General features: G+C 38.5%; 1 protein-coding gene across 2 annotated transcripts in view; it reads left to right on the top strand.

Moving 5' to 3' along the window:
* LRRC36 (leucine rich repeat containing 36) overlaps positions 1-15418 on the top strand; it is a 55389-nt gene extending 39971 nt beyond the window's left edge. Inside the window, exons 8-14 of one of the 2 annotated variants that reach the window (XM_063111934.1) lie at positions 1830-2270; positions 5087-5376; positions 8147-8312; positions 9475-9620; positions 10421-10544; positions 12889-13003; positions 15152-15418. In XM_063111934.1, coding sequence (XP_062968004.1) covers positions 1830-2270; positions 5087-5376; positions 8147-8312; positions 9475-9620; positions 10421-10544; positions 12889-13003; positions 15152-15377 — 1508 coding nt within the window. In that variant the 3' untranslated portion in view covers positions 15378-15418. Of the gene's footprint in view, positions 1-1829; positions 2271-5086; positions 5395-8146; positions 8313-9474; positions 9621-10420; positions 10545-12888; positions 13004-15151 lie in introns of both variants that reach the window. The other variant, XM_063111935.1, reaches the window with a different exon arrangement.
* Positions 15419-15711: the final 293 nt, after the last annotated feature.

Genomic DNA, 15711 nt, shown 5'->3' with positions numbered 1-15711 from the left:
CTCTCTTGCCCTATAGGCACTCTTGATTAAATAAATATATGTCAGAAATTTTCACTCTGTCTTCTTTATCTCTTATTCTTTTATATTTCACATCTTTTTTTTCTTTTCTGCATTCTCAGTAATTCCCTCTGACCCATCTTTTAGCTCATTAACAATCTCTTCAGCTGTGTCTAATCTGCTGTTAAGCCTGTCTACCGAATTCTTAATTTCAGTTGCTTTATTTCTCAATTCTATAGGTTTGATTTAGTTCTTTTTAAAATACTCTGCCTCTCTTTTTATAAGGAGAAAATTTCCGGCTTGTTTTATATTTCTTTATACATAGTAAATATCGATGTTTTATAGGCTGCATCTGTTAATTTCAATATTTAATGCTTTTGTGGATCTGTGTTTGAAAAAACAGACTGTTTTCCTACTAGTTTTCACTCATGTTGTCTTGTTTCCTTTTTGTTTGTTTGTTTGGGCTGTTGGCTGGCCATTATAATTGAAAAATTATTTTTGGGAATGATGTAAAGTCTTTCATCTGCTTCTCTCAGGTGCCTAGGAAACTATCAGTTTGGGATCACCTTAATCCCAGCTCAAGGTTTGAGGTTCCCTGGACCACCCAGATGATGCAAACTTGGATTACCAGTCAGTACAAGGACTGGTTTATTTCCAGTTGAACTGTACTCTGAAGGTTGTGTCCTGCTGAGGGTTCCACCTTAATGTGTGTGGGGGTTGGAGTGAGGGGGTTGTCATACTTCACCTTGGATACACCTTGGACTTGGACTTATATGTCCCTTTCATCCTAAAAAGACTTATAGTAAAAGTGACTTTCAGTGCTAGACTTATAGGGGTTTTTCTGTTTCCTAGATTTTGGCCTAGAAATTCCTCACTATCATGTTAGTTCTTTGATGCTTTTAAGACTATATATCATCCCTGTTTTTTAATGTCTTCAACAGAAGGGTTAGTCTGGATTACCTAATTTGTCATTACTTGAAACAGAAGTCCCTTATTCTTAGTTTCTTTTTGTTACCTAAATATATCGTTCTACAACCTTTCCCCCACTGTATATGTTGACACTAGGTAAAACATTAATGTTCTTATAGGTCCCATAGAGTTAGAAGGTACTTAACTGCATTCTTTTTAAGTTACTATCACTAACTCAGATATAGTATTTTTTTGTTTCCTAAGGAAGCCCTTTAGTCATAAGAAGCTCTGAAAGTACCACACAGCACAGAGCCTTCACTTTTTGTCTGCTGCTCTAGTTGCCCCACTGTGAGGCTTTATGCAGATGACAGACAGAGCTTCTGAGAGAAATGCTTTATAGCTGGGTTAGTACCTAGGCCAGGGATTTACATAGGTTTTACATTCCCTACAACTTAATTGGTTTAGGATAGTGGTTCTTTATGAGTAAACCTGCGCTGTGGGTGGAGTTTAGGGGTGGGAGAGGGCTTAGTTTTACTGCAAAAAGTCCTTGAAATCATAGACCAATTATTGTCTATAGACTCAATCATAAAACCACAACTATTGCCATGTGGGGCATACGCCAAATTTTTTATGTGAAATTAATGTCTAGAAAACTCTGACACAGTTTTAGGATGAAATTCCTAGGGGATTCTGGATTGTCTCCAGAATGTTACAGATTCTTTACACAAATATCTCATGTTTTATTGTTGTTGTTACATGTGGAAGTCCTGTCATCATTTTATGCTACCATTTATCTAAATTATAAACCACCCCTTCCCAAGAACATTTTCTGGTAGCCAGAGAGTATGTTCAATGAACAGAGGTTCAACTGGGCCAAAAAGAATTCTCATTGTGTCTTGTTTCTTTCCCTTGGTGGTGACTAGAATTCAGACGTTACTCACTTCGCCAATCCACAGTCCGATCCCCAGAGAAGATGACTAGAGAAGGGTACCGAGTATCTTTTTTGGACAAGAAGTCTTCAGGTTCTTCTCCAGAAAAAGGCATGATACAAAAACCAGATACTTATCAGCTTACCCACGATGCCTCATTGGGCAAACGCCTAGATGTGGGTGATTCTAGCCAGATCCATCCCTATCAGTTACCTTCAGATGCTGGTCTGGAAAATTATGATAGTCATTATTCTCAACCTCTACTCCTCCACGGAAATCTTGGCAAAAGACCTCAGAGAAGCAAGAACTACCGAGAATATAGCATAAAGCCTTCAAATGACATAAAGCCCACCACATCCCATTCCTGTGGAGACTTACTGACTTCTCTGTCAAACCCTGACTCCAGCACTGGAAGGCTCTTGAAGCTTAGTGCAGGTAATGACTTCCTGTCAGTTTATAGGTCTTTTTCATAGGCATGAAGATAGAAGGTACAACTAGAAATTCTGGAATGAACACTTAAATAGCATTAGCATATTTAAAATTGTATTTCAGGGTCACCAATGGTCCATGGAAACTCTAGAAATCTGCAGGGAATGAGTTTAATGTGATAGATATATTAGAGAAAGTTCATAGAAATGTGAGCTTCACAAGTACATGTTATTTTAGTTAAGTAGTATCCTGGGACATATTTCTAGCAGCATCTAGTCTCCTTTGGCCACAGTCACCTCTATTATGAGTTACTTTCAGAAGAAGTTAGTTTCAAGGTAAGTGATAGAGACCACTCCAGTTATTTATTAATTTATTCAACAAAACTCATTGAACACCTACAAGCTGCCAAATAGTGTTCTAGCTCTGTGGATAAAGTTGCAAACAAAATAAAGTTCCATGTATATTTTACCACAATAAAAAAAAGTCCCAGGGGGCCGGCCCGTGGCTCACTTGGGAGAGCGTGGTGCTAACAACACCAAGTCAGGGGTTAAGATCCCCTTAGCAGTCATCTTTAAAAAAAAAAAAAAATCCCTACTTTCATGGAATTTACATTCTAATGAGGGTAAGACAGATAATAAACAAGTTAACATATAAATATATGTTAGATTATGATAAGCACAGCAAAGAAAAATAATTTCAGGGTACACAGAGTTATAAGCAAAAGGTGATGTTTTAGAATGTTCAGGGAAAGCTTCTCTGCTGGTGCATCATAAGTAGAGACTTTTGAATAAGGTGAGTGTAAGCCATGTGGATCTGGGGAGAGAACTTTCTGGACAGTGGGAATAGTAAGTGCAGAGTTTCTGAGGCTGGAACATGCTTGGAGTATTCAAGGAGCAATGAGGAAGCCAGTGTGACTGCAGCAGAGTAAGCAAGTAAGCAAAGAGAAGTGTGTAGATGAAGTCGGAGAGACAGCCGGACTTTTATTATTATTATTTTTTTTTTTTTAAAGGACGACCGGTAAGGGGATCTTAACCCTTGGCTTGGTGTTCTTAGCACCACGCTCAGCCAGTGAGCGAACCAGCCATCCCTGTATAGAATCCGAAACCGGGGCCTTGGTGTTCTCAGCACCGCACTCTCCCGAGTGAGCCACATGCCGGCCTCAGACTTTTATTCTGAGTGAGATCAGAAGTAGTTGGAGGGTCTGTATCAGAGGAGTGACGTGATCTCATTTAAGAATTACTCTGGATGCTGGGTTGAGAATGGAATCCAGACAAGAGATGATGATACCTTGGGCTGGATAGATAACAGTGGAGGTGGAAAGAAGCAGTCAGATTCTGAACACAACACCCCATGATTTGCTAATGGGTTGAGGGTGACATGTGGGAGAAAGAGGATGACTCTAAGGTTTTAAGTCTGAATAACTGGAAGAATGGAGTTATCATTTACTAAGATGGAAAAGAGTGGGAGGAACAGGTTTCAACATAAATATCAAGAGTTTAGTTTTAAAATCTTAAGTTTGAGGTGCCTATCAAAACTTCCCAGAGATGCCAATGTGATAATTGGACTTACTAGTCTGGAGTTCAGGGAAGAAGATGTGGCTGGAAATACAAATTTGGGAATTATAAGTGTATTGAAGGCATGAAAATTGTGAGTCTGGTTGAGATCTCACCTAAAAAGTGAATATAGATAGAAAAGAGATCTGAGGACTGTCCTGAGCCCTCCAATAATAAGAAGTCAAGTAGATGAAGAGAAACCAACATAAAGAGCAAGAAAGAAGCAGCCAGAAAGGTAAGAGGGGAAAAAAGCCAAGAGGAAGTGGTATCCTGGAAGCCAAGGGAAGAATGTGTTTCAGGAAGGAGGGTGTGATCAATGCTGTGTCAGATGCCTCTGGTAGAGAGGGAGTGAACTTGGAACTGAGAAGTGATTATGGAATTTGGCAATACAGAGGACATTAGTGACAGCTTCAGGGGGTGGATGGGAATAAAAGCCTCACTGAGGTGAGTTCAAGAAAAAATTGGAAGCCAGTCAATAGTTATCGAATACATACAACCCCTCCAAGGAGTTTTGCAATAAAGGAGAACAGAGAAATGGATCTATACCTGGAGGGGGGATGGAGTCAAGGAGATCCTGATGGAAATGATCCAGTAGAGGGAAAATTGATGATGCAGGAGAGGAAAGGGGCAATTACAAGGGAAAAACAAACAAACAAAAACCCTTGGGTAATCAAAAGGAGATGGAATCCAGCCCACAAGTGGAGAGGTTGGCCTTAGATAGAAGCACAGTCATCTATTGGATCAAGAAGAAAGGAAGAGAATTTGTGGATACGAATATATGAATACAGGTGAGTTGATAGATTTAGTGGCAGGATCACATAAAAATTTTCTTTGATTGCCTCTGTTTTCTCAGTGAAATACAAGAGGTCACCACCTGAGATTAAGGAGGGAGGAGAAGGTGCTGGAAGTTTGAGAAGAGATGTGATACAGTCATCTCAGAGAATAGAAGAGTAAATTGACCAGAGTAATATAGTGAGAGAACTAGGTGGTACAGGGCCTGGTTAAGACAGTGATTATGAGTTTAAAGTGAGGAAGGTCAGAACAGATGCATGTTGTTCTCCGGCCACATCCCACTGCTCTGGTGTAGATTTGGAATGTGTGGACAGTTGGGGTCTTGTCAGGTGGAGGGAGAGAGAAACGGTTCAGAGAGTTGAGGATTATGCTAGGGAGTGGTTATTATGACACTTGGATTCCAGGCTAGGTATGGATGGAAGTGAGACATGAGGGAGTTGAAGGGTAGGTTCATCTCCCAGCCTGTTTCCTCCACAGATCTGTATGCCACAACCCATATCAACAGTGACCCTACTCTGCTAGTCAATCTAGAGCAACAATTGTCTACCAGCCTCGGTGATTTAACATCAGCACATGGTTCCTTCCCAAACAACTCTGCCCTGGGAAGCTCTCTGCGGACACTGCTGTTGCCTCCTGGGACTTCAGAAGACAGAGAGATTTTGACCAAGAGGTCATTAAGCCCATCGAGGAGAGGATTCAAACGGAAGGACAATATCCTCACCAATTTGAATTCAAAGCATGGTTTCAGAGATGCTACAGGCAGCGAGGCAAGTATTGGCTTGTTTGTGATTGTGCAAGAAACATATCAGTTTGAATCCCAGAATGGGTTCTGCCGAGGGGAGGAGTGGCCTGACTAACAGTGCTAGAGGTCAGTGGCCAATACTGCCAGGCTAAAGCCTGTGATTCTTCTGCTCTCAGGAAAGCCATTCCCCCACTGCCACCATTTTCTCATTTCTATCATAGAACCGTCCCTGATCTACTTCCAGATCATAAACATGGTGGAGAAGTACTTTGATAAGAAGTGGCAGACAAGAGTTTAACAACAGGAAGGAATGCGAAAGTTGCATTCCTTGGAGCCTCTGGGTCGACTAGAGATTGATCTCTGTAGCATTGATGTTTGTAAACGCAGCACCTTTACACATCTGCTTCAGCTACAAATGACTAATCATTCTTATAAAAGTATTGCTTTGCTTTTCTGTCTAAAAATTTTTTTACAAAGTAGCAACAAGCAGAAGGTGATTAGAAGATGAATTAGATTATCCAAGGGAATTTTAGTTGAAAGTGGTGCAGAGAATGAATGAAAAAATCAAGAACTATTCCCACACAAACAGTATAATTCATTTTATAAGATAGTATGACAGTGTTGTACAATAAAACTTCATTATTATTCAGTTCTTAACAAGTTTTTCTCCCACCTTTGCATACATCCATTGTGGAGAAGCCCTGCCTCCCTCCTCTCTTATCTGTTTGAATGTTCGTTTTTCTCCAGGTCCTACTTCCATCATGAAGCCTTCTTTTTAGTTAGAGGAACCACAGCTCTCAGGGCCTCTCTTCCCTTAGACCCCTAATCCTCTGTTATATGAATTATTAGTCAGTTAATCATTTACTGCCCGGTAATGATGGAGGGATTGGGTCAAAAACAACTATCTCTAGTCACTTATTTTTCAGTTGTTGAATATCTTTTTGCACATTGGGATGGGTTTATAGGGTATTTTGTTTGTTTGCGTTTTTGGTTTGGTTTTTTCTGTGTGTGGTGGTGGTTGTCTGTTTTTGAATTGTTAAATACTTTTTCAGAACTTTGGAAGTGGTTATAATTTTTTGTGCACCAAAGGGGGCAGTCTTGTAATACTTTCTTTAGCTTTTTGGTCTCTTTTTCCATTCTCAAGCACCAATGCCTATTTTACTGGACAAGAGCACTTACCGTGTATTTAGGTTGAAGGTACAGCAACACATAGGAAACTTGAGATGCTATTTTAAAAAGACATGTTCTAGGAAATTTTTTCACCTCTATTTCATGTTATATTGTTAAAACCTCAATGCACTTTTCTGGGTTATCTTAAAAACTCTCATTTATTTGTTTTTGTTAGACATTATTTTTCTTTATATGGAAAGCTTTAAAAGAGCTGCTTAAATATAAATATAAAAGAAATATACTGTTCAGTTTCTGAAAGGTATAAGTCAGAAAACTGCTAAAAGGAAAAGAGCATTTAAAAAATCATAAAAAATAATCCCACGATGCTCAAAGTTAAACTATACGTGAAATTTATTTTTGACCAACTGACATTAGGGGCACAAATTATGAAAACATTGCAAAAAAGCCATAATGTATAATTTGCTGAAAATTAGAAGACCCATGAAAAGTAACAAAATTAGCTCAAAGTTCATAAAAATTATCCCAGCTCTCACCAGATTATGATAAATTAAAGTGCTGAAAGGCATATATAAGTTTCCAATTTGCTCCATGATATACACACAAAATTACCAATACGTGAAAAGCCAATGACAGTAAATACTCATTTTTTGACAAGTTCCTCTAAAGTGGCCTTGTGGTATAACTGGACTTTCTATGACTTTTCTCCTCAATCAGGTTAACTTCTTAAAGGTCTTCCTCTTTTACCTCTTCATTTGTCTACAGTCCTTCCACAGTACTCTCAGTGCACATGATCAGTGCTCAGTAGAGATCTGTTGAATAAATGTTTATCCCGTGTGTAGTGCCATTCTCTATTAATCACAGGCCATGTGTGACTCGAGGCATAAATGGTACTGTATTTGGTGTTCTGCTTCACAGTTGTTAGTTGTGACAACATTAGCTAATTAATCATCTATGGTTTTTTACATCAAAAGAACCAAAGACTGAGAAATAATTTGGCTGTTTCTAATATATACCAACTTTCTTGACGTCCATGAGACCCTACAGAAAAGACCAGTAGATAGATTTGTACCATAAAATTCGCAATTATATAAATTCTATAAATATTGTGTCTGAATGAATAAAAACAATTGTGAATTTTACAGTACAGATCTATCCATACATCTATATATGATTCTTACTAAATAAAAGGTATCTTTAGTACTGAGTCCAACAATAACATATAACATTTAAAATGTTATGAGATATTTATGTTTATTGTATATTAATAAATATAAGCTTATTATGAGTTATACTTTTTTATTAAATCATTCCCAGTTTTACTTTATGATATATAATGCTTTTTAAAACATTCTGCAGTTTAATCTTTATTACATAACATAATATATTGAACCATAGACATAGGTGTCAAATGACACATTTTTGTTTTCTTCTGAAAATCCCTACTGAAAATTGTGATAGAAGATACTGTTACCTTTAAAATTATCTTTGGATTATTGTGTTTGCCTTGGACACAAATAATATGCAGTTCAAATCCAAATCATCTTTCATTTTTACTTTTTTTTTTAATGTTAATTCTTTAAATGTCTGAATTCTTACTTCCTTTATTGTGTAAGAATGACAAATGGTTGGGGTTTTTTTTTTTTTTTTTTTTTTTTTTTCTTGAGCCTTTCTCTAGTGACGTGGGCAGTTTGCATGGTTTGCCAGGAAACCACAGTCCCCCAGTCTCTGCCAGAACCCCCCATGTGGCCACTGTCCTCAGACAGCTCCTGGAGCTTGTGGATAAGCACTGGAGTGGCTGCGGCTCCCTCCTCCTCAACAAGAAGTTTCTCGGTGAGTGAGCACATTCTCAGTTTTTGGAGAAGGGCTGGACCTTGCTTCTGCTCTGTGTTCTGCTAAAAGCCACGAAGCCCCCTTAACTTGCAAGAAAAATTGTTCTCATGATCACTTACCAAAACTTCTCAGAAGCACCATAGTTAATAAATCTGCATTTTTTTCATATTCTTCCTCCTAGTTTTTATAAACCAGCATTCTTTCCGATTGTTTTGTACCAATTAATTTGTTACTCATGTGATTTGTGTGTTTGTTGGCAGGGGGGTATCTTTGGTAATATATAAAGTGACCAAGGGCCGGCCTGTGGCTCACTCGGGAGAGTGCGGTGCTGATAACACCAAGGCCCCGGGTTCGGATCCCATATACGGATGGCCGGTTCGCTCACTGGCTGAGCGTGGTGCTCACAACACCAAGTCAAGGGTTAAGATCCCCTTACCAGTCATCTTTTAAAAAAAAATAAAAATAAAAATAAAGTGACCAAATATGTAAAATAGAGAGTGGTCACGTTAATAATTACAAAGATTGTATGATCCTTGAAAAAGTGCCAATAATAAATACAACAGAATTTGGATTTGATCGTCAGAGTTTTGAGATGACTGTTGAAATGTTATTCGAAAAACTCAAATGAGTAAATGAACTGGACTCTTTCTAGGGGTTCTTTTTACAAATGTGGGGGGAAAGGGGTTTTGCAAATGTTGGCTCCATGTGTTTATTTGTTGTTTCATGGAAGAAAAATTCAAGGAACTTTTGCTGGTAGTAAAAGTTTAAGTAAAAACTAGAAAGTAGAAAGTTGTTTGGGTTTGAAAGAAATTTTTTAAAAAATTTCTAAAAGGACATACAGGAGAAGAAATCCTAGCCCAATTATTTTCCTCCCATGTTGATCTATTGTTCCTGTTTTGTAGGAAAATATCCCCTGGAGCCACTAACCAGTGACTAGGGAACAGTACACTCAGGAGGGGATGCTGTTGTTTCTCCATAGAGGATGTGGGATATAATTTCTTGTCCTTTATAAAACACCTCTTACAGCCACCTACTATATTCTTGTAAAAAGGAGATATTAGATTACCCTATTTGTCCTATGGAGCTGGTAGTTGTATTGACTAGGAATTCTGTGCTTTAGCTTTTATGATTGGCCTGTGTGCCCAACCTGAATTTTTGGCAGGTCCTGCCCGAGATTTGCTTCTGTCTTTGGTAGTCCCTGCTCCTTCTCAGCAGTGGTGTCGCTCAAATTCTGAAGACACAACGAAAGCCTTCCACAGGAGGGAGATTGAACTGAAGGAGGCTGCGCAGCTGGTCCCTAATGATATGGTATGCCTCTCTCATCTTCCTTTCCTACTCTTCCTTTACAAGAAAAGGACAGAGCAGTAGGATTTGAACAGCTCTGTGCCCTAAAGATCATGATCACCATGAACACTTAGACATTCTGGACTCAAAATATGGTAAATTCAGTGTAGGCAAATCAGGAACACAAAACTTGCCAGGAGAGGGACAACTTGGAGGTTCTGTAGAGACAACTCCCTAATCTTAGCCTTAATCCAAAAATTCTAAAGAAAGATTTGAAATAGGAAGAAACAAACAAACAACAACAACAAAACAAAAAATAAAAGCAAAAAACCCTAGAGGGAAAATATTTAGGATCGTGTTCTTGAAGCTTATGTTTTGATCCCAATAAGGGGAAGGCAAGTGTCTCTGGGATTCTCGAACCAGGGGCCATTCTACAGCATCAGGCTTCTGGCTTTGGGAGAGGAAGAAAGAACTCAGATCCCCAGGCTTTTTTCCTTTCTCTTAACATTAGAGGATTTTCAGACACCATGTTCAGTTCTAGAAAATTTAGACAGATGCCTCAGAATGCTGGCCACTTATCAAAATGACCACTTATTCTGCAAGAGTAGTGGATAACTCAGGAAATACCGCACTCCATGTGATAAATTTGTTTACTGCACTTGAGGTGTGTTTACTAATGAATTAAAATTGTAGTGAGAAAGTCACAGAGATGCTGACTTTCGTTCAGTTTATCACTAAGAGACAAAGATTCTTTCAGTCCTCTAAAAGCACTCCTCCGGATTTCAGATTCTTAGTGTGTTTGTATTTTGTTTTCTGATCTAAAGGAAAGTTTAAAGCAAAAACTGGTCAGAGTGCTGGAGGAAAACGTCATTTTGTCAGAAAAAATTCAGCAGTTGGAGGAAGGTGCTGCCACCTCAGTTGTGAGTGGGCACCCATCCCATACTTACGGTAAGTTTGGAAGAGCCATGTGTGGGGCGTCCCCAGACAACTGTTTATCTGTAGATGACCTGTTTATTAAGCTTCATCATCCAGAGCTCACATGCTGCCTTTGGCTTACTTGGCCATTACTTTTCTTGGCAGTTAACGGAAACAATCATCTTGCCTCAGGGAGTTGTAATGTTGGTTACTTGAGTTACCAGATGAAGCTCTTTGTCAGTGTAAAGCATGTACAAATGTTTGTTATTATTGCCATCATTTTTCAGAGTGACACTTGCCTTTTGTGATTATAGCAGTAGAACATGTTCTTTATAGAAAGTTTGAAAAATATAAGGAAAATATAATCCCATGACCCAACAATAACTTCCATTAGTGTTTTTAGTATATGTTCTTCTACCTTACCTCTATGCATACATTTTTAACTCAAAATTTAAAATTGTATCCTAATATTTTTTTAAATGTACATTCAACAAAATGCACACATTTTATGTTTGATTCCAATCAAAATACAGAACATTTCTGTTACTCTGAAAGTTCCCTCATATCCTGTGAGTCAGTTTCCCCAACTCTCCACCCCAGCAATCACAGACCTGATTTATATATCCTAATGTTATTAATTTAATAGCATAGGCATTTCCTATAATATCACATGAATATACCATATACCTAGTCACCTATGTACTTATTTCTAATGTTTGCTATTATAAATAGAGCTGCCAGTAGTTATAATAATGGTTATATAAATATAATATAGAGAGAATATAAATAATTCTAAAGAATTCCAAGCATTCAAAAGAAAGACCTGAAGTGGAAGAAAAAAATCCTAGAATAAAAATGCTTCTCTGAGACTGTCTTTCTTTCTTTCTGCTGAAGCTGACAGTCCTAATATCTATACCATCATAAATGCTATTAATATCTATATACATAAATCTTTGTGTACATTTCAGACTATTTTCCTAGGAGACATTCCTGGAAGTAGAATTAGTGGGTCAAAGGATGTGGATTTTTTTTCTTTTGTGGTTGGCTGGTACAGGGATCGAACCCTGGACCTTGGTGTTAGCAGCACCACACTCTAACCAATTGAGCTAATGGGCCAGCCCTCCAGGATGTGGAAATATTTGAGGTTTTTGTTACACATTGCCAAATCACTCCCAAAAAAGGTTGTTTCAATTTACACTCACCTCAGCAGTGCATTCGAATGCTCTTTTCACTCTACCCTTGCCAACATTGGCTATTAAAAAAAATTTTTGCCATTGTGATAAGTGAAAAAATAACATCTCATTTAAGTATTGATTTGTGCTACTTCATTATTAGCATAGTTTAGGATAGCATTTTAAGTAAAGTCTGATCTTGACGGATTAGCTCAGCACCCCTAAGCAAATTACAGGCATTTGGATTTATATGAGGAAATCAATTTGAAATTTCTGATTTGCAAGCACTGAATTTCCATTGTTAAACCTCACACTATCTCGCACAAGCCTGAATAATCAAGACATCAGTCTTCTCCTACCTACTCTGAAAATAAGTATGGGTTTGTCCACGAGATACTTTCAATCAGCCATGAGGCCCAGTGCAGTATTTTGGCTCACTGGTGATACCTACAGCTGTTGCAGCCTTGTTTTCCACTTTCTCGAACCTTGCTACTCAAAATGTAATCCACATTAGCATCATCTCGGAGCTTGTTATACAAATAGAATATTGTTTAGACCTCCTGAATCAGAATCTATTTTTAGTAAGATCCCCAGGTGATTTGTAAGCATATTAAAGTTTAAGAAGCACTATTCTAGAAGACTGACTGACTCAGGACTGGAGTTCCTGTGCTTTTACCTACTTTATTATTACAGGCAATGGTAGCACATTTGAGGAACTAATATGAGTATCTTGGCCACAAGTTCAGTTTCTGCAAGCATTTGTTGAGTTATGACCATGTGCCGGACACAGTTCTAGATGTTTTCACATACCACATGGAGAATGAAGGACATACATTCACAAACCAAAATGGAGAATACAGAGAGAGACCTAAAATTTGTTGACTGCCTGTGCTAAGTGAGGATGGTGTCTCACTATATCCTCATAACTATGGGGCTGTGAGGTAGGGTTGTTAGCTCTAGTGAAAGTCAGAAAAATGAACTAATGTGCAATATTAAGTGGTTGAATTTTAATTCTGATATTTTGCCAAACCCCATATTCTTGCCACCATATCTCCTGTCTCTAAGGGAGGGAATGGTGAATGGAGTATGGAGTTGGGTGCAATGGGGTCCCCCAACTCTCAAGATGTTCATCTGAATATTTAAGCTCTGCTCGAAGACTAACAGCATGGAATCCTGTTCACTCCTGGCTACTGTACCCTTTCTAGATGATCTTCTGCACAAAAACCAACAGTTAAACATGCAGGTGGCTTGCCTAAACCAGGAGCTTGCCCAGCTGAAAAAGCTGGAGGAGACAGTTGCCCTTCTCCACGAAAGTCAGAGGTAAGAGAGGGTCTACCTTACTGGCTTATGGAAGCAGATGTTTACTTCCCTTTATCTCCTTTGTTTTCCTTGGAAAGTTAATATCTGTACACTTTGCACATTAATGCCATTCTGTGAGTAAACCTCCTACATAAGGCCAGTTAGCTCAGGGTTCAAAAAATACTGCTTTCTGGAACACACCAGAGAAAAAACATCTCTGCTGGTATTGGTGGGTTGCAATTAGTTTCTCACTGGATCTAACAAAACCTTTGCTTGGCTCAGCTAACTTTCTTTGGTCACTAATTACCCCTGAAACCAGCCATTCGGCTCCTTTGGAAAATGCCTGCCTTTGGTCACAGAAGACATGTCAAAAACACTCAGCAGAGAGTGATAGGGAAAGAATCCAAAGTACGTGTTCTCTTCAGAACTCAATAGCATCAGCCTCTTCAAAGAACAGTACCCTCAGAATCCAGACTAGGGAAAACATCAGAAGAGACCTCAAGACTATTGGCACATTTAGAGGGTCCTTGAAATTTTGATTTGCCAACCCACCTTTACTAGGACTTTCAATGAAGTTTAAATATAAGCACTCCATCCCCAAATCTTCACCCCAAACTTCACTTCCTGATTTTCACTGGGATTTTCATATTCAGAGGATCTGACCCAGACCAATTCTGGATGGTTTTTATTTTTAACATTTCATCATAATTATTTCAAACATTGCAAAAGTAAAGAGAATAGCATAAAGTCGCGATTTTCAAACTTGGGTATGCATCAGAATTACCCAAAGGACTTGTTAAAATGCAGATTGCTGGGCTCCACCCCAGAATTTCTGATTCAGCAGGACAGGGATGGGAACTGAGAATGTGCATTTCTAATAAGTTTCCAGGTGATGTTGTTGCTGCTAGTTTGGGAACCACACTTTGAGAACATTAAGGTATATATCTTTAGTGATATACAGTCACAATACTGTACTTTAAATTGAAATAATTCTTTTGTGTGTTGTTAAACCATCAACTCTATTTTTTTCATCTTGCTTTTGATTCTTAGGACTTTTTTATTATTTTGATTTAACCTTGTTTTTATAATTATGTACAGCATTTACATGGTCACAAAGTCAAATCTACAAATAACATAAATTCAGAAAAATCTAGCTTCCTTTCCTGTCTCTTCTATCCTTTCCTTCCCTCCCACTAGCCTTATTCTGTGCGTGTGTATTTGTATTTACCCTTTATTACCTAAAAGGAAGCATATGTTGCCTTTACATTTTATCCTGGAAATCAGTTCACAGTAGGGTAAAGAGTTAGTTCTTTTTTTTTTTTTAAAGATGACTGGTAAGGCGATCTTAACCCCTGACTTGGTGTGGTCAGCACCACGCTCTCCTAAGTGAGCTAACTGGCCATCCCTATGTAGGGATCCGAACCCGTGGCCTTGGTGTTATCAGCACCACACTCTCCCAAGTGAGCCACGGGCCGGCCCTTAGAGTTAGTTCTTATTCCTTTTTATAGCTGCATAGTAAGTACTCCATTGTGTGGATATATGGTTTATTGAATTAGTCTTCTATTTTTTTGTTGTTTTTGTTTTTTATTGGTGGCTGGCCGGTATAGGGATCCAAACTAGTCCTCTATTGATGGACATTTAGGTTAACAGTATTTTGCTGTTAAAAACAGTGCTGTAATGAATAGCATTGTGCATTCATCTTTTTTTTTTTTTTTTTTTTTTTTGCAAGTGTGTGGATGGCTTTCAACATTACATGGTAGCACAGAGTCTGAGAATACAGTCGTGACTAGCACCATTAGTTAATTCCAGAGGCAGGATAGATGAAAAGTGGAGGTTACAATTTGGGGATAGAAATTGGAGTCCTGATCAGGTGCCAATTACCCAGGGCTTCTACCTACCTCATCATGAGAGTGCTTTGGAAAGAATAGAACCACCGCTATATAAAATGTGAAATATATTATTGCTTCAGCAGTCTGGAACATAATCAAACAGAATTGTAATGAAGAAATTTTAGGTCTGCTTTTAAAATAATCCACTCATAAATCAGACAATTCTTTCTATTTAAAGATATTACTTCATTTTACGTTTGTCTTCAGCAAACTTTTCAGATCTAAATGGTATCTACTTTGCTTTTATGACTTCATTATTGCCCTTCCCCCTGTGCCTCAGGTCTCTGGTGGTAACTAATGAGTATCTGCTGCAGCAGCTGAATAAAGAGCAAAAAGGTTATTCCGGGAAGGCGCTCTTGCCTCCTGAGAAGACTCATCACTTGGGGAGATCATCACCCTTTGGGAAAAGCATGTTGTCTTCCTCCTCGCCAGTGGCACATGACACCAGCCAGTATCTAATCCAGAGTGTCTCAGATGCTGTCCCAGAGCCTAGTTTATGGAGCTAGCATTTACCACCTTCATGGCAGCCTCCCTCTTATCGACAAGGGGCCCTCAGTGCCATTGCCACCAGTAAAGATTAAGAAAAAAACTTATTCTGATTATATTGTATTGGTCCTTCTTTTTATTTCTCTATTTATCTCTTCCCATCCAGTCATTCTTTCCTTCTGCCTACAGAAATAGTTGGTGCTTAGTCCTAGGCATCATATCACGTAGAGACATTTGACTGGAAATGTCAAAAAGGAAAAAACACTAGACATTTTTCCCAGTATCAGTTGAAACTGTGTAGAAAAAGGTTTAAAAAGAACATTCACCAGGTGTCTTTTGTCTTAGTAAAAGGCG

This window comes from Cynocephalus volans, chromosome 10 (genome assembly GCF_027409185.1).
Source record: "Cynocephalus volans isolate mCynVol1 chromosome 10, mCynVol1.pri, whole genome shotgun sequence".
NCBI lineage: Eukaryota > Metazoa > Chordata > Mammalia > Dermoptera > Cynocephalidae > Cynocephalus > Cynocephalus volans.
The sequence above is the reverse complement of the archived record's forward strand: the minus strand, read 5'-3'. Positions and strand labels throughout refer to the sequence as shown.